Consider the following 24,240-nt stretch of genomic DNA (forward strand, 5'->3'; position numbering starts at 1 on the left):
GATGATCCACCCTTTTATCTAACCCTTCACTCTATAGACACCAGCAATTGGGAAGAATGAAAGTCAGATTTAAAATCCAACTCTACTAGTTGCATAATATGAAACACAGTAAATGATGGAAACAAAATCTTGGAATATTTTAAGACAGACGTTATGTAAACTGCAGAAAACGGGGCAGTAAGATTGATGCATTGACACTGACATACCAAACTAGTGTAGCAATTACAGTTGTATTTAGTAATAGCACATAGTGCTGAAGAAGAAACTTATAACTTTAAACTAAATTTATGTATCCTTCTACTGTTTATGTTGTGTCATCTCCCACAAGAAAATATATTTAAAGATGATAGGCAGGTTGTTTTAAAAATGTCAACTTGGTGTTAAATACTCTATTAGTGAGTGATGGGAACAGTGACCAACTGAAAAGTATATGCCCCAACTAACACAGGTGGCCACTACTTTGTTCCAGCAAGCCACTGCCATGTTGGAATATGGCATATTGCCAGATCTTCAAAATTTTCAAACGTAAGCAGAAATCTTGATTTTTTTGTAGGTTTTAATTAGTTCAAGACTTTAAAAACATTGAGTGGGTCAAATAATCTTGTCTCTGGGCCACAGCTTGTCATCTGGGCCTCTAGGCAGAGACGTGATTCTATAGTAATGATCGTTGTGCCCTTCAGTAAGGATCTTGGTACTGGTCAGGTTCCCATGTCCTTTGCTCTTTCACTGTCTGTTTAATCAGTACTTCCTATTTCTCGGTGTGTCATAAGAAAGCCATAGAATATCCCCATTATAGTCCTATAGATGGAAAGACTTGCCATAGTTGTAAACAGTTATTATGCAAAGAGTTGTTATTTGTGCCCATGCATTTTTTTCTATCTGTGCATTTTTTTCTTTCTTTTCTTCAATGACAGTTATTGTTCCCTCCAGCCTAATGTCATTAATACCCTTAAATAAAACTTGATTACGCAAAACTTTTTATTATATAGAATTATGATTTTTTGAACTTAAAGGAAAGAATATGAATTGTTTATTTTCTATACCCCCTCTTGAAAAAGTAAAGTACACATTTTGTTCATTGTTCTAACCCCAGGTTCTAGGACATTCTCAGGCAAATAGAAGGTTGAATGAAGTTCATTTATTAATGGAAATTTGCTATTTTATTCATTCATTGGTTAAGTAAACTTTTCCTTAGCATAAACTATGTGTCAAGCATGTTAATAAATATCTATTGGTATATGTGGATCATTAACTAGGGCTAAAAACCCATTCTGCTTAGGAAAAGATTACACCGGCCTTTAATTTAATGAGATATAATTTATATTTTTTCAGCTTTATTGAGGTATAACTGAAAAAATTATAAGATATTTAAAGTGTACATAGTGATAATTTGATAGACATACACACTGTGAAAGGATTCCTCCCATCTAGTTAATTAACACACCCAATGAAATGTAATCTACATTTTAAAGTGCAAACCTACATTTTGGCTTCAATTCTCTGAAGGACTTTTGGGAGGGTATCAATTTTTTGTCTTAATTCTCCTTCCTAGATAGTGTAGTAAGATCAGATAATACTGTATATCTCTAAGCAAATGTCTGACTGCCACTTGGTTAATCAGAACTTTAACCCTGTATACCAGATACCCGTGGGGGTAAGCCAGACACTACAAGTCCACTAGTAAGAAAAAAAAATCACAAGTCAAGATCTCATGAGTTAACTTTAAACTTATTCTTGGTTTAAAGCTTTAGAATTTGATCCCTTAGAACTATTTAACTCCATGTTTTTTTAAAAAAAAAAAAAAGTTAGTGCTCCTATTTGATTAATAGTAATAGTGCCCCTTTGCTCACTTGACTATTCTCTACTAAGACAAAAATTTTAAAATCCCATCTCAAAAACAGTATTTGTTAGTCATGTAGATATCAAGGGTAAAATGAAATCCCAACTTCAAAGGCGTTCAAATAGGTGTGTTCTTGGAGAGTCATCTGTCTATGTCCTTATTTTTTGATGTTAAGATTTTTAGCAGTATGCCAGATGCTTCACCATATCAATCAGTCAATCAGTCAATCATATACTTGTGTCAGATCACATTCTGTAGTAACAGCAGGGCTGGATCACCAAAATTAATAGGAGTTTCAACCCTCCAATTCAGCCAGGATCACTGTGCTAACTTAACCAAAATCAAAAGTAGCGCCATGTGTGAAGATAGAGACACACTAGCATAATATGGCCTATTTATATTGGTTATATTTAATGGTTATATTCTTCAATTGAACTCTGGATGTATCATCAAACCAGAAGGCCACCTTGAAGATGGGAATGTCTTTCTATAGAATGAAAATCTGGCTTATAAACAACAAAATATATTTCTTTTTCATCAAGGGTTTTCATTTTCTTTCTGAGATTCGTCTTTGCCATGTTGGGTATGAGTTGCCTCATTAACATTTGTTCCTTTCTAAGGTTAGTAGGCAGAATAATGGCTCCTGAAGATATCTATGTCTTAATCCAGAATTTGTGAATATGTTAAGTTACATGGCAAAGAAGAATTAAGGTTGCAGATGAAATTACAGCTGCTAAGTAGCTGACCTTTTGACAGGGAGATAATCCTGAATACTCTGGATTAGTCCAGTGTAATCACAGTGGTCCTTAAAAGTGAAAGAGGGGAATCACAAGAGAAAATCAGAGAGGTGGCAGAGTGAGAAAAAGTTCAACTTGATAGAGGAGGGGGGCCATGAGCCAATGAAAGTGGGCAGTCTCTAGAACTGCAAGAGGCAAGAGAATGGATTCTCTCCTAGAGCCTGCAGAAAGGAATGCATGCCTTCTGACACCTGCCAACACCCAGTAAGACCCATTCAGGGCTTCTGACCTACAGAACTGTAAGATATTAACTTTGTGGTAATTGTTACAACAGCCAAGTAAACTAATATACTGAGGAAACAGGGTTTTTTTCAGAAGCGTCTGTCACCGAAATTGCGTTAATAAAATAAAAGTTAAAATTTTCAGAATTTTTTTAAGGCATTGTCCATTCATTCATTCATTCATCCATTAATTTTCAGGAGGTAATCCGTAGCAGCCAGGTCGACATTGCAGGACACAGCCAGGAAATGGAAAGAAATGAACAAGAAACTTACAAAGCACACAAAATTGATGTTCTTGGAACAGAAATGGTAACTATTTAGAAAGACAACACTTTCCACACAGTTTGCAGAACTGTGTGGAAATTCTGACCTTGTTATAAACAGTTGCTTTTATTGTCCTTTATGTATTTAATATCAATACACATCAGTGTCTCTTTCCCTACTTTGGGGCTGATATTCTTTGAAAAATAAAATGAGCACCCTAAAAATATAGGTGCACTTTAGATGTCAATTCATATTTGTTCTGTTATAGCATGAACCCATGCATTAAAATAAATGATCGAAGTGTAATCAATGTGCGCTGAAGTCCTGGATGAAAATCACTGTGCAATGAAGAATATGTGTGCAATACTGAAATAATTGACTTCTTAAAAACAATTATTTATTTAAAATTATCTTTAAACACAGGTCTCTCATCTTGAAAAACACACTGAGGAAATAAATCAAGCTTCTCCACTCCATCAGTATGTTCAAGAAACAGGTAAGAATCTGGTAATATTTCACCCCAATATATCTTTTTCCTATTGATGTTTCTGTGTTTGAATGGAAGACTTCCAAAGCACAAACCTTCCCACTAAATAAAGTTAGTAACTATGACTTATGATCCCAAAGGGGACAGAGTAGTATTTCTATATATAATTAGGTTCTGCCTGTGGTACGAGATGCAGTAAGCTTCTAAAATAGTTCATTGCCCTTCAACCCTATGATGTATTCATCCAAAACGCCTAGAAGGTGATAAGCCAGCCAGCCATGCACTTTGCTCAGGGATCCAGAATAAAACTTGATGTTATCAAGCTCCCTGGGAACAGAAAAGTTATCTAGATTGTATTACTTTTAATAACAAATTTAAGCACGTTTAAGTCTAATTCTCTAACCCACAGATATGAGATTAGACTACAGGCAAACCTGTGCAAGTTTGCATAAGATGGGTACAGGGTGTCTTGCCTATAAAAGGGGAATGAGAAGTTTTGCTGTCCCAAAGTGCTAAAAGGGTAGATTTTAGCCAACTGTGACCCAAACGTTATTTGACTATACCTGAATTTGGTTTTCTTTTAGTTTTGCTTAAAGAAGTAGATCTTCCTTTTCTGTTTTTCTACTGTTCTTTTCTTGTTTTATAACTTTTATTTTTCTTTTTGAGCATACCAGCAAAACATGCTTGTAGAAAATTTGGAAAATACATACAATTAAAATAAACAGCACTTTCATTACTTATGACTTTCCATCCAGAGATAATCACCACCATTTTTCCTCCTATATTTCTTGACATATACTAACTTACATAATGAAATACTGCCATATGTATACATTTATATCCTGAATATTTTTACTTAACTTACATTATGAGAAGTTTTCCATAGCATTATAATGTCTTCTCAAACATCATATTTATTAGTTACATAATATCTCTGGTGTTGTTTTCTGTTTGTAGTCATAGATACACCTGAGGATGAAGAGATTCCAAAGGTTTCAACTAAGTTTTTAAAAGAACAATTTGAAAAGTCTGCCCAGGAAAAGGTCCTTTATTCTGACAAAGAGACGACCCCAACCAAGCAGATTAAGGTAAGATCATTTCTCTGCACAGAGACATGTTAAGTGTAAAACCAGATGTAAATACATAACATTTTCAAATTATTGAATGTTTGAGGTGGTTTTTCAACAACAACAAAAAATATCCAGAGCCAGTACTTACTCTGTTCTGTAAGAAGACTATTATTCTATATGAGAAAAGCAGTAGAAAGAAAACTTTTCTCACTAGAGAAAATTAGGGAAGAAAAAATTATGTATGCACTAAAGTTTAATAACTAACATTAAAGTAATAAAGCCAGTTTTAAAATGTCAGCTACTTACTCTGTTCTGTTTAAAATTCCAAGGAAAACAAAACAACCCTCAAAAGTCCTTTAAGACTTTTATTGTTTCCCTCTAGACTACTCTGCATAGCACATTACGTAAAGGAGGAAAAATAATCAAGATTACGTGTAAATGTTAAAATAGTGACTCGTTGATGTATTGAATAGGGAATATAACTCTAAAAAGTACAAATAGATTATAGGGAAGATAGTAACAAATACTGACTGTTGCTCCTAAGTAGGTCTCTAAATGGAGTATACCACCCGTTGTTCCCAGTGCAGATGTCATAGCAGGTGGACAGGGGAAGGGCAGTGCCTAAAAAGTCTCTACCACTACACTCATCTTTATAAGATTTGATTTTCTCTCCCTTAAAGATTGAAAGTGAATATGAAGAGACTTTAAAGCCATCATCAATTGTGGGTACCTCTTCCACTTCTTACACTTCAACCAGCCAGAGGAAGGAAACATCAACCACAAGATACAGTGACCACAGTGCCACTTCCTCGACTCTGGCACAAGTTAATGCCACTTCTTCGGAAAAGGCAGAAGAATTTCCTCCTCCCCCACCCGACATACTTCAAACTCCAATAGATGTGACAGCATTTTCCCAGTCCCCTGAACTCCCCAGCCCTCCTAGAATACCACCAGTCCCCAAAGAATTATATTCCAAGCAAAGAAATTTGTATGAATTAAACCGTTTATATAAACACATCCATCCTGAGTTAAGAAAAAACTTAGAAAAAGATTATATCAGTGAGGTTTCTGAGATTGTTTCTCGTCAAGTGAACCTGGGGAGCTCAGTTTCAGCAGATGTGCAACAAGCCCGGTATGTTTTTGAAAATACGAATGACATTTCTCAAAAAGGTCTGAACTCGGAAAGAGAACACTTGGAGTGGGATGAAATTCTGAAGGGGGAGGTGCAGTCCATGAGATGGATCTTTGAGAATCAGCCATTAGATTCCATTAACAATGGCTCTCCAGATGAAGATAACATCTCCAAGGGCATTGCTGATCGAGAAATCATTGCTGGTGGTGATGTGAAATATACAAAATGGATGTTTGAAACTCAACCCATCGATACTCTGGGGGATCATTCTTCTGGCACTGAAGAAAATGCTGAGAAAATTCCTGAGCTAGCCAGAGGAGATGTCTGCACAGCCCGGTGGATGTTTGAAACAAAGCCATTAGACTCAATGCATAAAATGCATCAAAGTCAAGAAGAATCAATAGTAACTGCCATAAAGGACATAACCGGGGGGGATGTCAAGACTGTGAGATACATGTTTGAAACTCAACATCTGGATCAACTTAGACACCTTCACTCAGTAGATGAGGTGCACCTACTGCAACTCAGGTCTGAGCTCAAAGAAATTAAGGGAAATGTTAAGAGAAGTATAAAATGTTTTGAAACTCAACCATTATATGTTATTAGAGATGGTTCAGGTCAAATGCTAGAAATTAAAACCGTTCACAGAGAAGATGTTGAAAAGGGGGATGTGAGAAGAGCACGTTGGATGTTTGAAACACAGCCCTTAGACACAATTAACAAGGATATAACAGAAATTAAAGTCATCAGAGGAATATCCATGGAAGAAAATGTCAAAGGTGAGGTGAGTAGGGCAAAGTGGTTGTTTGAAACTCAACCTTTGGAGAAAATCAAAGAAGAGTCAGAAGAGGTCATCACTGAAAAGGAAACAGTAATAGGTACAGATGTCTCTAGAAAGTGTTGGATGTTTGAAACACAGCCATTAGATATTCTAAAAGAAGTTCCTGATGCAGACCCTCTAAGGTCTGAAGAGATAATAGGGGGTGATGTACAAACTACTAAGCATTTATTTGAAACACTTCCAATAAAGGCTTTAAAAGATAGCCCTGATGTTGGAAAACTTCAAAAAATTACTACTTCTGAAGAAGAAAAGGGGGATGTTAGGCACCAAAAATGGATTTTTGAAACCCAACCTCTGGAAGAGATTAGAGAAGATAAAAAAGAGTACATACGAACAGTGAAACTTGAAGAAGTTGACAGAGGAGATGTAAGGAATTACACACGTATCTTTGAATCAAACAACTTAATTAAATTTGATGCATCGCATAAAATAGAGGTGGAAGGAGTCACAAGAGGTGCTGTAGAGTTAAATAAATCACTCTTTGAAACAACACCATTGTATGCCATTCAAGATCACCTTGGAAAATATCATCAAGTAAAGACAGTCCAGCAAGAAGAAATCCTAAGAGGGGATGTAAGAAGCTGTAGGTGGCTTTTTGAAACAAGGCCCATTGACCAGTTTGATGAAAGCATTCATAAATTTCAGATAATTAGAGGAATATCTGCTCAAGAAATACAGACTGGGAATGTGAAATCTGCTAAATGGCTGTTTGAAACCCAACCTCTTGATTCGATTAAATATTTTAGTAATATGGAAGAAGTAGAAAGTAAAACTGAACAAGCTACAGATATTATTAAAGGGGATGTCAAGACCTGTAGATGGCTTTTTGAAACCCAGCCAATGGAGTCTCTTTATGAAAAAGTTTCATTAATGACTGGCAGTGAAGAAATTCATAAGGGAGATGTCAAAGCCTGTACTTGGCTCTTTGAAACTCAGTCACTGGATTCCATAAAAGATGACTCCGAAGCAACAGTCAAATTGCAAACTGTAAAACAGGAGGAAATCCATGGTGGGGATGTTCGTACAGCATGCTTTCTTTTTGAGACAGAAAATTTGGACAGCATACAAGGAGAAGAAGGAAAGGAAATCAAGGCCATGGAAATGGATATCCAAGCTGGGGATGTCTCCAGCCTGCGACATAAATTTGAAAGTCAGTCCTTAGATTCTATAAGTTCCAGTTCAGAGGAAGTTTTGAAAAAGATCAAAACCCTAAAGACTGAAGATATTCAGAAAGGCAATGTTTTAAATTGCAGGTGGCTTTTTGAAAACCAACCAATTGATATGATAAAAGAAAGCCAAGAAGGTGATAAATTAGTTAAGACAGTGACAGACATACAAGGTGGAGATGTAAGAAAGGGGTGCTTTATTTTTGAGACTTTTTCTTTAGATGAGATTAAAGAAGAATCTGACTATATTAGCACCAAGAAAACAATTACTGAAGAAGCAATAAAGGGTGACGTAAAAAGCTACAGAATGCTCTTTGAAACCCAGCCACTCTATGCAATTCAAGATGTAGAAGGGTTTTATCATGAAGTGACAACAGTTAAAAAGGAAGAGGTAATTCATGGAGATGTACGAGGGACAAGGTGGCTTTTTGAAACGAAACCATTAGACTCCATTAATGAATCAGAGACTGTGTATGTTATTAAATCTGTCACACAAGAAGACATTCAGAAGGGAGATGTTAGTTCTGTCAGATACAGATTTGAAACCCAGCCACTGGATCAGATTACAAAAGAACCACGTGATATTGTGCCCACTGTAGACTATATTCAAGGTGGGGATGTAAAGACAAGTAAACAATTCTTTGAGTCTGAAAATTTGGATAAGAAGACTTATATAAGAACAGTAAGTGTCAATGAAATACAAAAGGGCAATGTTAAAACATCTACTTGGCTATTTGAGACCCACACTCTAGATGAGCTGAGAGGAGAAGGGTCAGGATATGAAAATATCAAAACAGTCACCCAGGAAGATATGCAGAAAGGTGATGTGAAGCAGGCAGTATGGCTTTTTGAAAATCAAACTTTGGATTCTATTAAGGAAGCAGATGAAAGCATCACAAAAGTCACCAAGGAAGAAATCCCTCCTTCTGATGTCAAGACAACTACATGGCTCTTTGAAACTACACCCCTTCATGAATTTACTGAAAATAGGGTAGAAAAGGTGGAAGTTATTGGCAAGAGCATTAAAGAAACCTTAGAAGAACTCTACTCTCAAAAAGTTATTGAGGCTCCTGGAATCATCATTGAAGCTGACGAAGTTGGGGATGTTCGAATGGCAAAATACAAGCTCCTGAATCAAGCCTCTCCTGAGATACAGAAAGAAGAAATCCTCAGGGTTGATCTCAGAAGTATAATGGTGAAGCTACTTTCCAAAAGAGACTGTAAGAAAAGAGAGATTTTGGTTAGTGAAGAAGAGAAGGGAAACGTTAATTTGACCAAAACTCAATTATTAAACAGATCAACAGAATTTCATGCTGAAAAAGAAGAGATAGTGAGTGGTGATGTCCAACAAGCAATAAAAAACCTGTTCTCCGAGGAAGGATCTGTAAAGAAAGGCATTTTGATTCAGGAAGATGAAAGAGGAGATGTTCACATGACTATCTATTGTCTTCTTCATGAAAATGCTGGTGACACAATTAAGCGTGAAGAAGTAATAGGGGGTGATGTAAAACGTACCATTCATAATTTGCTATCTTCCATATCAAACAATAAAATATCTGAAAGGGCTAAAATCGATGCCTCTGAGAGGGGAAATGTTCAGTTTTTTACAACATGCATAGAAACTGGAGCTTTGGATTATCTCAGACAGCTCCAGACATGGTCAGATGAAACACTAACAGCTAGGAAACAAGAAAAAGAGGAAAATATAATTGGTGGCGATGTAGAAGGTACAAAACTGTTATTAAAGAAAAGGCAATCTCAGGTTGAACGTACTGTTAATGAAACTGACATCATCCCAGGAGATGTGCATAATACAGTTAAGGTTCTTCTGACAGAGCCTCAGAGTACATCTTGTAAGTTACCCAAAGAAGAAATCATAAAAGGTGATTTGAAGTCAACCCTAAATTCCCTGAACCAGGCCATAAGTCAGAAAACAGTGGCTAAAACAGAAGAAATTATAAAAGGTGACATGCTGGCCACACTCAAGTCACTTAAGGAATCAAGCCAAAAATGGAAAGAGTCTAAACAGCCTGATGTCATCCCTGGGGATATAGAGAAAGCTACTGAATGCCTTGAAAAGACTGCAAACACAAGGATGGAAATCCTGAAAAAGGAGCTTATCCGAGATGACCTTGAAGCATCATTAAGGAATCTAAAAGAAGCACAAAGAGCTTTCAAAGAGGTAAATAAAAAAAGTGTAATCAAAGAAGATGTGCAATCTGTGATGGTAGGATCTGAGGAAGAGCAGAAAACCGAGAATCATCAGGTGGCTGTCCAGAGGGACAAAAAAAGCATTCTCCAGCCAAGACCAGGACCATTTGAGCCGGCAGCCAGGTGGCAGGGGGGAACAGACATTCTTAATCAAACTATAGGCAAATCTTGTCATGGGGATTTAAGAGAAGAAAGAACTGAGGTTAATCGTCCAAAAGCCCCCAAGGGCACCATAAAGATTGTCGTAGATCGTGAACAAAACAATGATGCCCTTGAGAAAAACCTTAGAAGGTTATCTAATTCACACCACAAAGCTATTACAAATGTGTTGGAATCAGGAGACAGAATGGGTATCTGGACTGATAACATAACAGAGCAACGTCTTAGAGATGAACATGTGAGTGGACAACTGACTTCAACTGTGTCAGTTAGGGAACATCTAAAAACCAAGGAGTCAGAGACAGGGAGAGAACAGAAGAAGGGTGCTGTCTTTACCCAATCTATTGATAAAACAATTGGAAAGCAACAGACTGAAACTTGTGAAGTGAGGAATGACCACCAGAAGATTGAGGCTTTCCCTGACAAGAGTCCTAAAAATACCAAAAACACTAAAACATCAACAGATACACAAAGCTCTAAGCCCAGTTTAACCCAGGGTCCAGTCAACAAGATGGCTGGAGAAACCTGTGAAGTTTCAGAGGACTTTCAGAAGCAGACTCTGTTAAAGCAAGAAATGCAATATTCTAATAAAGATATAAAGAAAAAGAACGTGACCCCTCAACCAGTGTGGCAGACTTTGCCTGTGGATCAAGACATGTCAAATGTAACAGAAGTGAAAGTCTCCCCAAAAAGCCACAATAAATTTAAGGCAACTGACAAAAAGCAGACTGATATTCATCTGAAAAGCCAGGACTTTCTAATGAAGACAAATACTTCCAAAGACTTAAAAATGGCAATGGAAATGTCCTTTAATCCAATCAACTGTAACCCTGAAAATAATGCAAAAGAAAGTGAGTTCCCTCTTCCACCTCCATCTCCACCTCCTCCTCTACCTTCCAATTCATCAGCTGAAATTGAATTTCCTCTTCCTCCTCCACCTCCTTTCATGATGTTGCCTGAAAAAAATGTGTTTCTTCCCTCACTGTCCACAGAGAAGATAAAGGCTGAATTTGAGAATTTCCCAGGCCTCCCTCTTCCTCCACCACCAGAAGATGAGAAATTTGAAAGAGAATATCTAGCAATGTTTCCACCACCTCCCCCTCCGCCAGCTCCATCTCTAAAACCAGCACATCTCCTTTCCTCTTCTGTTCAAGAAAAGCACAGTGGAGCATTCATACAATATTCCCAAGAAGAAGCCTCAAGCTCTCAGGCTAAAATCATAACAGGAAAATCTGGAGGACGTTTGCCACCTCCCACACTCCCCAAACCCAAATTTCCCAAGCAGATAGAAGATAAGAAGAATCATAGTTCCCCAAAAGTTGAATTGGAAAATTCACCACCAGATATGGAATGTAAAATTACTCCCTCAAAGGATCAGAAAAGAGTAATAATGGCAAGTAGCAGTGAACACATAGAGACAAAGCAGAATGTATCTAGAAAAAGTCTTGATGAAAGAAAACAATTATCTATGGACTCTACAAGGTCTCTCTCACAGACAGTTCCAGAAACTTCACCACCCAAGGAAAAACTGATAGCACCTCTCGTAAAATCTCATTCATTTCCAGCAGGTTCAGGACAGCAAAGTCCAAAACCTTATATGAGAAAATTTAAGACGCCTTTAATGATTGCTGAAGAAAAATACAGACAACAAAGAGAAGAACTTGAAAAACAGAAAAAACAAGAGAGTTCTTGCTACAACCTAGTCAAAACAGAAAGCCAAAATCAAAACGTATCAGAGTTGAAAAAGGAAGTGCTGTTACAAAAAACAAAGGAGGAGGTCCCCCTAGCTGGAATGGATTCAGGGGTCACTGTGGCCCAAACCAACCCAGTCTCTCAAAGTCTTTCTCAAGTACTAGGAGTGTGTACCGATAACCAGCTTTCCACAACACCAGCAGTGACATTCGCTGCCAAGAGGCTCCAACATGTTCCAGCAGCCTCAGAAGACAAAGATACCGTGAAAAAGGAAGCTTTGCAGAGCTCAAGGGATATGACCCAATCTAAATCAGCTCGTGAAATTAAACAGAGTCACCAAGAATGTAGGACACAGCAAATACAACAGAAGAAGTATCTGGAGCAGTTGCACTTGCCCCAAAGCAAACCAGTTTCTCCCAGTTTCAAAGTTAAAACCATCAAGCTTCCAACTCTAGACCATAAGTTAAATGAAACAAACCACAGCTATGAAAGCCATGAAAAGCAAGCTGAAGTTGATGTTCAAACCATTACCAAACAACAGTACCAGGAAACTGAGAAAACAGAAGCAAGGACTGAATGTAGCAATAAGCAATTGGTAGCTGAAAAATATTATCAGTTACCTACGAAGGAGAAGACAGTAACAGTAAAACTGCCTACAGAATCCACAGAGAAAAGCCATGAAAGTAAACTCAATATAGTTCGTGAGAAGCAAAAAGAATTTAGAGAATCTGAGAGTGGGAAACTTCCAGGAAGTGAAGAAACAATTCAGGGACCACCAATGATTGGTCCAAAGAAAGAGAAACTAGTAGTTGAAAGAAAACAAGAACATTTGAATAAATCAGCCCAGAAGGTAGTCAAACAAAAGGTTACTGATGCACATCTTGATTCACAGACTCAGAATTTTCAGCAAACATATATACAGACTTCTCAAAGTCAAGGTGAACATAAAAAATTGCCCCAGCCATGTAATAATCTGCAGGAAGAAAAATGTCTTGGCGTCAAGGGCATACAACAGAAACAAGTCTTTTCTAACACTAAAGATTCAAAGCAAGAGATTACACAGGACAAATCTTTATTTTCCTCTGTGAGAGAATCCCAGCAGGATGATGGAAAATGTGCTGTAAATATATTGGAATTCTTGAGAAAACGTGAAGAACTACAACAGATTTTGTCTAGGGTAAAAGAGTTTGAAGCAGAGCCGGATAAAAATGGCCTTAAAACATTTCAGATGCTCTTAAATATTATTCCAGTATGGCTATTAAGTGAAGAAAAAAGAGAATACGGAGTTCGCATTGCTATGGAGAATAACATAGAAAAAATCAAAGAAGAAATCATGCACATTAAAACTCAGGCAGAGGATATGCTTGTGTCCTGTGTAAATATAATTCAAACAGCCATGATATCCTCTAAAGCAGGAAAGCAGAGAAATAAAGCTACTAGTGTTAATGAAACATTATCTAAAGTGTCTAATGCTGATGTCAGCTATAATAAAAACACTGAGCGGAAAGAAAATAGAATTGTAGAAAAAACAGAGCGCCACCAAGTAGCAACTCATCAAGAAGCAACTGCTCAGCATCATGTGAAAACCCATCAGGAAATTAAACTAGATGATGCCAAGGCTTCTCCTCCCTCTTTAAAAACACGCCCGCCATCACCAGCTTTCATAACAATCGAGTCTACTGCACGGCAAACAGAAACCTCTGCTAAGGATGAGCTTTCCCAGTCCCCTAAAAAGGACAGTTTTGCTGAACTATCACCAAGACCTGTGTCACAACCACCTAGAATTCTCAGAGCAAATACCTCCCCGTCTCCACCCAAGAGTCACTCTGAACAGCTTGTCAAACTCAAAGACACCACTGCGAAGTTATCCAGGGGGACCATACCAGGTTCATCCATAACCCCGGTTCCCATTGTAGAGAAGAGGTCTGAGATCATCACATCTCCTGCAACACTTCGTCGTCAAATTAAGATAGAGGCTCGTGGTAGGGACTCTCCACCTACAATCACAATACCTGTAAGTGTAAATCACGCTGATAAATCACGTGGTTCCTTCAGAGAATCCATGGAAGCTCAAGAGGAAGAAAGGAAAGTAGGGAAAAGGGCGACTTACGTTCGCAAAGATGGAGTAAATTCCACTAAGCGCATAGTGCCAGATACTGAGAGTTTTGACGCAGTCGAAATCATCCGCAAAGTCGAAAAACCTCACCTATCAGAGCACATGCAGAGGTATGAAGCCACCAACCGGACTGCTCAAATGGCTGAAAATGTCATGAATGACCATGAAAATGAAATAAACAGATGGTTCAGGGGATTTGAGGATGGCCTAGGTTTTGACGCAAAGTCAAATAGAAGAGTTTATGCAAATGGAGAAGCAAACCATAATATAAAACAAGAAAGTCGTACATTTTGTAAGGAGGAATTTGGATTAACATCTTTAGAAAGTGCTAGCTTTACTGGCTTTTCTCACAGTCATCCTAGAGAGCTGCAAGAAACGATGCCTGTTAAGCCACCCAGCATCCGCTCTGAAACAAGATCTCTAAGTGAACTTTTCTCAGGTGTGGATGCATTTGAGAGTCAAGTTGTTGGGTCGAAGATGATGGTCTCTTCATCACAAGGCTCAGAAGCTGGCAGATCCGGCTTTGACTTCAAGCACGCCCCACCAACCTATGAGGATGTCATCGCTGGCCATATTTTAGATGTTTCTGATTCACCTAAAGAACTCAGGAGGAATTTTCAACAGACGTGGCAGGAGAGTGAAAGAGTGTTTAAAAACCTGGGATGTGCAACCTCAGATGCTTCTGCAACTGAGATGAAAACCACCTTTCAAGAGGAAGCTGCATTTATAAGTGGTAAATGAGCTTGCAAAGAGTGAAGATTAACCCATTTAAAGGCACCTGTTCCATAACTAAGACGATTTGCAGATAAATGAGTACCTGGAAAGTACTAAACAACATAACCTAAAACTAACAGCTTTCCCTGGTTGTTGATATCCTTCCCTTTACAATGCTTGCTTTTACTACTTTCTCTTTACAAAGGAATTTAATATGATTCACCAGCACTGTGTGAGAGTAACAAATACTACTATATAGATTATTGAGACCTGTGTTTGTCAACGTAAATAAGGCTTTGGATAAAGCAGCAGGTATAATAATAATTGTTATTGTGATAGTATTAACTATTATATGGAACTATATATTTATTAATCATTGTATACCATTAGCACATTATGAATATTTCTTATGAAAAGTTATTATTTCAACCACTTGTTAAAGATAATATTAGATAATATTCCTTGACCTACTACTGACGGATTTTTAACTGTCAGACTTAAGTGGTGTTTGAGTTTGAATTCAACACAGCCTGTTAATAATCCAAGAAACAATTTACACTCTTCATATGTGTTTTAAGGATTTTTATTGATTGGGATCTCTGACAAAAGTGTAGGTATGGAATTAGACCTTTTGTATATAAATTATTGTTACTGAGTTGGATGGAATTAGCTTTCTCTACTGCCACTGTTTTTTTTTCTATAAGTGATATTTTTCACCTTTTTTAAACCCCAAATTATAACTCAATTGGCCTCATTCACAGATAAACATGGACAATAATTTTAAAATATGATTATATTTGGAAGGAGGGAGATTTAAAACATATGAACTTAGTACAAATTTTTTAATGTCAGAGAACAGCTCATTTGTTTATATTTTCCTACTTTTTACAATTAATGAGGCTTCACAATAAAAAGACTTGACATAATTAATGTAGTGCATTCTTTTGGACAGATTGAAATAGCGAGTTTCAAAATAAAAACTGCTGAAACTAATAATTCTGCCTCTATCATATTTGCAACATATGTGTCTAGTTTATCAGGTTAATATGATTTCTTAATGTACTTGCTTCTGGCATAATTAGGCAAAGCTGTCTAATTTCAAATGCTCAGTTTCTAAGATAACTACAAACAAAAAACACAAGGAAAATGGTATTACATATAGAAGTGTGTTTCCTATTAGAACAAAATAAACAAAGGGGATTTCTCAGTAGCCCAAATTGAGCATCAAAGCATTAAAGTGTATGCATTTTTTTATATAAAGAACATTGAGCATATATGCTCTTGTATGTAACTACTATGAAAGCTTAGTTATTCTCACAGGATTGTTGTGAAGATCAAAACAATACTCCGGTGAAAGTTCTGTGTCAGTTTTGAACCATTATGCAAACACAGGTTAGTAATATAACTACTATTATTCATAGGAGCTGGCATTCACATGCAAGCAGCAGCATGTGACTATAGGTAGAGGTAGGAAAATCATAAGAGGCAGATATAAGAATCCCCAGAGCCATAAAATCTCAAGCCGTTTAGATTGAGGACAGATGGCCCTGAACATTTCAGTGTATTTAGGAGGCTCGTCTTAAAGTTAAGAATTGGTGTTAGAGAGTCAACACTAAGTCATCAAGAAAATATCTAAACAAATACAGTATCAGCTGAAAAAGATAGGTATATATTTTGGAAAAATCTCTTCAGAATGCTTTAAAAACAAACACTTTGGACCAAGTTAGGTGTAAACCTTTATATATATGGAAAGCCGAGTTATTTAGAATAAGTGTTCTCAGGGCTCCTCATGGCTGAGTTCCCTATATATTCTTTTTAATGTATTAAAGTTAATGAACACGTTATACTCATGTATATTTCCTGAAATAATAAAATCCACTTTTACAATGTACAAATAATAGAGACACCAGAATAAGGTTGATTGTACCAGGACCTTAAACCTGATGGTGGGACGTCCTGCATCCGGAGGAGCAACATGCAGGGCAGTGGTGTTAGCGCTTTCTACGCTGACTGCATGGCCAGTTAACACGCTGTTGCTGTTTGTTTTGTTTTTACAATGTGACTGAAGACAATATTACATAAGCTTTTATAAATTTTTATTTTTAGAAACTGCAACTCCAAGACAAGGAAATGTGTATACTTTGTCAAAAGACGGTTTATCCAATGGAGTGCCTAGTAGCAGACAAGCAGAGTTTTCATAAATCCTGTTTCCGCTGCCACCATTGCAACAGTAAACTGAGGTAAAAGGTTTTGTGGTCTGGGGCACAAATATTTGAAGAGTCTGCAGTATACTTATAACATCATGTCTCTAGAAAGATGTCAACTTTTCCAGATCCTGTTGCCATCAGTTAAAACAACACCAAACAGGAATGTGGTCATGTTCTGTTATGTGTTGCTCAGCATGGCTGTGACCTTTTTCCTTTTGACATTTTGCTTTCTTAATCAAATCCAGAAGGGTCCCTTTTGTCCCAGCGTGGAGATCACATAAATAAGAAAAATCAAGTGTTACTCTCACCACCACCAACCTGCCCCAATGGCATGCTCCATAGTGCAGGGGGAACGATCTTTCTAAAATGCAAATCTGAGAGCCCTTCTCAGTTTAAAACATGTAATGGCTTCCTTTCTCCCCCAAATTAACATCTAAATATGTATTAAAAGGCACGTCAAGATCTTGTCCCTTCTCATCTCCCAACACCCCTTCCTCCTGTTGCATGTTACTTTTCATGAATTTCTTTCAGTTCCTCAAAATCATTATTTTTTCTCTCTCACATCTAGCTGGTTCCAAATGTTATTGCTGCTCCTTGGAGGAGCTTTCCCATGCTCCTTAAGTTTTGCTTTCCCAAACCTCATTTTATTAGAATACTTCTTGGTATTGGTCATTCTGGATCAATAGTGTCAGTTATTTAGTGTGCTCTTTCAATATGTAATTTCATACTTTTTTATATTGGGAAAGTTTCCTTAAATTATAGCTTTTTAGTATGTAACGTTTCATTATTTTATTTTCTTCTTCAGGAGCGCCTATTATCTCTCAAATCCTTATCTCTTTTTTCATTTATGATTATAAATTTTCAGCTTTTTATTTTCCTATTTTTCTTAAGATGCTTTCTATGAATTTGCTCTTGTATGTCTTTTAATTTAGTTTTAATTGCTGACATATTTGATTTTTTTCCTTTTACTCCTATTTTCTTCCTGATATCTGATACCTTGTTTCTGACTTTTTCTAATTACAATTCATGCTGGTCTTTTATCATTTTCTTAATGTCTTTTAGCTCGTTTTGAAATATTAGGTTAAAATTTTGATGTTTTGAGAACACATTTTTCTAGCATGTTTTCATTGTCTGCAATGATATTATAACGCTCTTTACTCTTTCATTTCTTATAATAACTTCATATACTATTTGGCCTTGATACTTTCCTGTTGCTTATTTTTATATGGAATTAGTTTATCCAAATCTTGGAAGGAAGCAAAATTCAGGATGGTTTTCCCAACTTCACAGAACTGCCTCTTCTGGTTTTCATATACTGTTCAAAAAAGTATGGTGGCTTGACTTCTTGGATTTCCTGCCTTGGATCCTCTCCCCCATGTTGATTGGGACCTTCTTTTCATTTCTGTCATCACTATCCAACTCAATTTTCATTCCACTCCCATAATTGTTTTTCTCAGGGTAGAGTCTTGTTCTAAGAGGGGATCTCAGTGGGTCAGTTTTGAGTTTGATTTCTCCAGCCTCTTCAGTCTTTCCTACCACAGGGCCTTCGCACTCACTGGCTATTGAAACGGGCAAAACCCCTCCCAATTTCAGTTGCTGCTCTCTGATTGGCATGTGACACTTTCCAGGAAATATTGATTGCCTATTTTGTGGTCTCATATTGTCAGGTCCATTAGACACCTTCATTTCTCTCTCTACTGTCACCCATACAGATGCAACTATTATGCTGGTCTTGTAGCTGTTGTTGGTTTGTCCTTACCTCCTTGTATTTTGGGGTTGGTGAGGATACCTTGTCACTTAGTTTTGTTGTAATTTTATCCATGGGTTTTAAGTTTTGCTTTCTGTTTTTATGTGGAGGTTCAGAAATATTCAAAAAATGATGCTGCTGCCTTTGACTAAATTTGATTTTAATTTTAACAGGCATTCTATTTGTTAATCTCGCCAAAGAGACAAGATAAAAAAAATTGCATAGGCAAGCTTTCCAATTCATTCAAAATCCAGTTAACAAGGAAGCTCAAATAGTTGATTTTTGCATGTATGCTATTCAGGATTTATTGAAAACTGAAACCCCTCACACAATTCACTGAGTTAGCAAAGACTTAGTCCTATCATTTTACACCATCTATAACTACATATGCATTACACTATAATACCTATTATACCAATACCTGACATACAGCATGAAATTCTAAATACTCTGAGACAAGTATCATGTAGGGCATTAGTGGTGACTATTATCTAACAGGAATGTTCAATTAATAAGCACATTCCTATTGCCAGTAAGTTAACTGTGCTGAATCTCTGACTCATTCTTGAAATAATCAATTCCCTAATTCCTTATGAATTTGCAGTGTATATTTAGAATGTTAAATTTTTTTTTTCTTTTTGGCAGTTTGGGAAATTATGCATCGCTTCATGGACAAATATATTGTAAACCTCACTTTAAACAACTTTTCAAATCTAAAGGAAATTATGATGAAGGTTTTGGACACAAACAGCATAAAGATCGATGGAATTGCAAAAATCAAAGCAGCTCAGTTGACTTTACTCCCAATGAAGAACCAAATATGTGTAAAAACAATGCAGAAAATACCCCCATGCTTGGAGAGCTTAATAAACATTTAGATGCTGGTAACAGTGAAGGGCAAAGGGATGACTTGAGAAAATGTGGGGAGAGGGGAAAATTAAAAATCATTTGGCCCCCTTCCAGGGAGATGCCTAAGAAAGCCTTCCCCCTTGAGGAGGAGCTCAAAATGAGTAAACCTAAATGGCCACCGGAAATGACAACCTCTACATCTGCTGAATTTAAAAGTGAGTCACTGATAGAACACATGAAAACTGTGGAAAATAAAGGACAAGAACAAGATAACATTTCTTTCCTGCAGCCATGTCTGCAGCCCATCCACATGTGTCAGAAAGAGGATGTTACAGGAATCAAAGAAATGGAAATGTATGAAGCAAGAAAAGATGAGAAGAAGGAAGGAAATAAGAATGTTCAAGACAAGCTGAATGAGCCCAAAGATACAAAGAATAAGAGGAAAAGTGAAATGGATCTTCATGACAACAGTAATGTGGTTGTGCAGAGTGCTGAGAAGGAGAAAAATGAAAAAACTAATGAACCTGATGGTACAGAAGTTTTACAGGTTACTAACACTGATGATGAGGTGGTGCCAGAAAATCCTAAAGAGAATATGAATAAGAATAATAATAACAATTATATAGCAGCGTCATATCTGAATAATTGCAGGCAGAAGACATCTATTTTAGAATTTCCTAATCTATTGCCACTGTCAAGTGAAGCGCACTACACTGCAAATGAATATCAAACTGAAAACTTAGAAAATGCTTCTAGAATCTCAGAGTTACTTGGTATATTTGAATCTGAAAAGACCTACTCGGGGAATGTACTGGCTATGGCTCTTGATAAACAGACTGACAGAGCTACTGCTGGCAGTCCTATGCAGTCTGTCCCCAAGTCAAGCCTCAATGACAGGATCATAGTAAAGGGGAAAAAGTCAATGTCCTCTTCTGATACAAATATCTTAAATATCAAAGGAAACCACTCAAATAACAAAAACCTACAGTTCTTCTTTTCTAACACTGTGAAAATTGCTGCTTTTTCCAAGAAGAATGAGAACATTTTTAAGAGTAATTTAATAGATTCTGTAGATCAAATTAAAAATATGCCATGTTTTTATTTAAGAGAATTGGAGAAGGACATCAAACATTGGCATGGTGAAACAATAGGAGCAGCACATATTAATGGAAACACAAGTTTTGATGCTTCAAGCAGTGAATTTACAACTGAGTCTCCATTTCCCACGGTGGAGGTCCAGTTTGAACAACTCACGGTGGAAGAGCAAATTAAAAGGAACAGGTGCTACAGTGACACTGAGTGAAACATCTCTGGCCACTTGCAGTCTGCACTCAGGCACCGAGAAATATCAATGCCCTGAAATAGGACTTTGGGGATTCTGATAACCTTTTGTTGAAATTGTAAACGTTCAGAAATCTCATGTCTATCACAATGGAATATTCCTTGTATTACACTATGTGTTGTTTTTCATAATTGGTTTGAATCTGAATGGAACGAAGAGATGAAACAACACGGCTCTGTTTTCCTGTCAAACGGCACTTAAGTATATTGCTCTGTTTTTCAACATGCCAGATAACATCACTGGTGACATTCTATACTGCTGTATTTATCACTGTTCTTAAACTTCCTCTATAATTTCTGCTGAAATAAAATTAAATCACCTGGGGTGCAAACCAAAACACTTGTGTTTCTTTTTTCCATATATATTGTCATTCTAAGTATGTATGTTTTCCATGATTTAGGAAGTATTTGTCTTGGGCCAAGTATTTAATACACACACGTGCACACACACACACACACACACACACACACACACACACTCCTGGAAAAATTAAATACTAAACCAAAGCCGCAGTATTGTTAGAAAATATAAAATATTCTTTCTCTTTTTTGCTCTTTTTGTAAAGATACAAAGACTACTGTGGTTCTTTAATTAATTACCTACATTAAACTATCATGGAACATGTCTATAAACGTGTAATGACAAATACCAGTTTTCTTCAAATTAATGTGGAGTCCATACTCAGAAATCAAATGAACCGGAAAGGTTTTAGAAGTTACTTAAATAAATTATGCCAATTGCATTTTTAATTGCTTACTATATGCAATTGATAAACATACAAGCGATATCACTACATTTTGTCAGATTTTTTTCTTATCCTAATTAATGGATATTAATTTTTTCTGTTAGGAAAACAGAAGATTTGGCTTCTGAATTTTCTGCTGAATTTGCCTTTCCTCAAATACATTTGATGATTCTAAGAAGAAAACTAACATGAATATAAATGAGCCGCTTCCTGGTGATATAGAATGTACGTATATGAAACAGGCCTTATCTCATATTTTCCTACATAAGCACAAACCATTGCCTGTCCAAACCAAAATGCAGTGTTGAAAACTCGCTCTTTTTAGAAATTATAACAATTCTCTCTTGTTAGTATGTTCTCAACAGATACCTGAGACATTAGTTTGCCAGGGCTGCCATACAAAATACCACATAGTGGATGGCTTAAACAAGAGAAATTTACTCTCACAGTTCTAGAGGTTGGATGTTCAAGACCAAGGTGTCAGCAGGATTGGTTTCTCCTAAGGCGCCTCTCCTTGACTTACAGACGGCTGCCCTCTCACTCTGTCCTCATGTGGCCTCTCCTCTGTGCAGGTGCACTGCTGACGTCTCTTCCTCTTCCTGTAAAGACACTAGTCCTATTGGGTTAGGGCCCCTCTCTGAGGACCTCATTTAACCTTAATTACCTCTATAACGGCCCTACCTCTAAATACAGTCACATTGGGGGATAGGGCTTCAACATATACCTTTTGTGGGGACATTTTTACTCAATTTAATTGAATACTGTGAGAGTCTGCCAAGAAAATAGTAAGCTGTGGGGCTACAGTAGCAAAATTATTGTTTAAATTGAATTATTGCACTTTTGCACTACTCTTCATATATTCTTAAAGACACAGCATTATATCTACGATCATATATGCTGAAATTACACAACTGTTTCCATAGAGAAAAAATAATTTATGAATGATCATGACAGTATCTTAAGATATAGTTTCTTAATGTCAGCTGTGCTTTTACAAAAGTGCCTTTCTTTATAAAAATTCTACCTTGGGACTCTGCCCACTTAATCTTGGTAACCCAGTCCACTGTTCAGTTATGTTAAAACTTGGGATTAAAATAAGCTAAGGTACATATCAGAGAAAACAATAGAAAAATATGAATTGTTCTTCTGTTTACCCTTCATTCAATCAACAACATATTGTTTTAAAATCTTCTTTATCAGAAATATCTTAATTATTGACTTCATCACCTTCCTTAGATGACATGTACGAGTTTTTAAAAATTCAGATATACTTAGAAGTCCAAATATTGTTTTATTTAGTACTGAGTATTGTTTCACTCTATGACAAAATCTTTCAACTAAATAAATAGCAAGCTTTAGGAACTAAAGTTCAGATAAACACACAAATCCAAAATACAGCAAGTTTTCTTATTGTTGCAGACAGGGTATCAGTTTGCTGGGGCTGCCATAGCTAAGTACTACAGACTGAATAGCTTAAACAACCAGAAATTTATTTTCACACAATTCTGGAGGCTGAAGTCCAAGATCAAGTTGGCAAGTTGGTTTCTTCCGATGCCTCTCTACTTGGCTTACAAATGGTCATCTTCTTTCTGTCATGGTCTTTCTTTTGTATGGGTCTGTGTCCAGATTTCTTCCTCTTATAATGACACCAGTCATATTGGATTAGAGCCCACCTTAGTGACCTCATTTTACATTAATTACCACTTCAAAGACCCAACCTCCAAATGTAGTCACTTTTCCAGATACTGGGGTTTAGGACTTCAACATATTAATTTTAGGGGGACACAATTCAGTCCATAACAGCAGTAATCACCTTTCACCTTGAGTCTTTTTAAAATACATCTATTAATATTATGAAACAACTTCCCAATAATTTTTCACTTGGGATTTATATCACAGAACTATGTCATATATAGATGTATGCTATAAAAATTAATATTTCCAGGAAAATAATTCTCTTTCAAAGGAATCAAAATGGGCTCAGGATAGACCAAGTGCTTTACCAGAGGAGGCTGTATGATGGCAGAGCTTAGCATGTAAGGGGTTTTGCATTATTTTTTCAAGACTGGACCTTCCAATGAATCTTATAAAAATGTTCTGTTACCCAGAAGACTGTGCTGAATTATCTTTTTCAGCTTCCACACAATCAACCCTTGTGAGAGATTTGGAACTCTAGGCAGCACATTCTTTGGTTTAGGACAATGGTTTTCCCACAGTGCAATAATACTGCAGAATGCACACCTACTACCCAGTCCCAAATGTGCAACCAACATGTGCATCTGCCATATTTTCCCCCAGACTAACAATTCTCTATTAACATCTCTAGAGTAATTTCTAAAGGCACATTAATTTTTTAAGGAACTGGAAGATAGAAAAATAATACTTTCTCTGCTATGTTTTAGTAACTGACTACTAGTTACTATCCAACTGAGGAGGAGAAATGTTTTCCCAGTGCTAAGAAAATGAGCTTATAGAAAGACAGTCACAGATGTTGCAGTGAAAGAGAAGTGCAATACATTTTCTCCTCTCTGGAAATGCTATTGAGAACCAAGGGTGATTTCCATATCTAATGTAAAAGTTTAAAAATCTGCAGGTATTAACAGTAATATAAAATCTTACTTTAGAAAAATTGAATTAACA

The 24,240-nt window shown here is 36.7% G+C and overlaps 1 protein-coding gene across 2 annotated transcripts in view; it reads left to right on the plus strand.

Annotated features, from left to right (window-relative positions):
• Positions 1-19,447, plus strand: part of XIRP2 (xin actin binding repeat containing 2) — a 65,129-nt gene extending 45,682 nt beyond the window's left edge. Inside the window, exons 4-9 of one of the 2 annotated variants that reach the window (XM_082464819.1) lie at positions 3,057-3,167; positions 3,546-3,618; positions 4,567-4,697; positions 5,360-14,729; positions 16,817-16,950; positions 19,310-19,447. In XM_082464819.1, the coding sequence (XP_082320945.1) occupies positions 3,057-3,167; positions 3,546-3,618; positions 4,567-4,697; positions 5,360-14,729; positions 16,817-16,911 (9,780 nt within the window). In that variant the 3' untranslated portion in view covers positions 16,912-16,950; positions 19,310-19,447. The remainder of the gene's footprint in view (positions 1-3,056; positions 3,168-3,545; positions 3,619-4,566; positions 4,698-5,359; positions 14,730-16,816; positions 16,951-19,309) is intronic. The other variant, XM_082464820.1, reaches the window with a different exon arrangement.
• Positions 19,448-24,240: the final 4,793 nt, after the last annotated feature.

Source organism: Balaenoptera physalus (assembly GCF_965194825.1).
Source record: "Balaenoptera physalus genome assembly, chromosome: 6".
Lineage (NCBI taxonomy): Eukaryota > Metazoa > Chordata > Mammalia > Artiodactyla > Balaenopteridae > Balaenoptera > Balaenoptera physalus.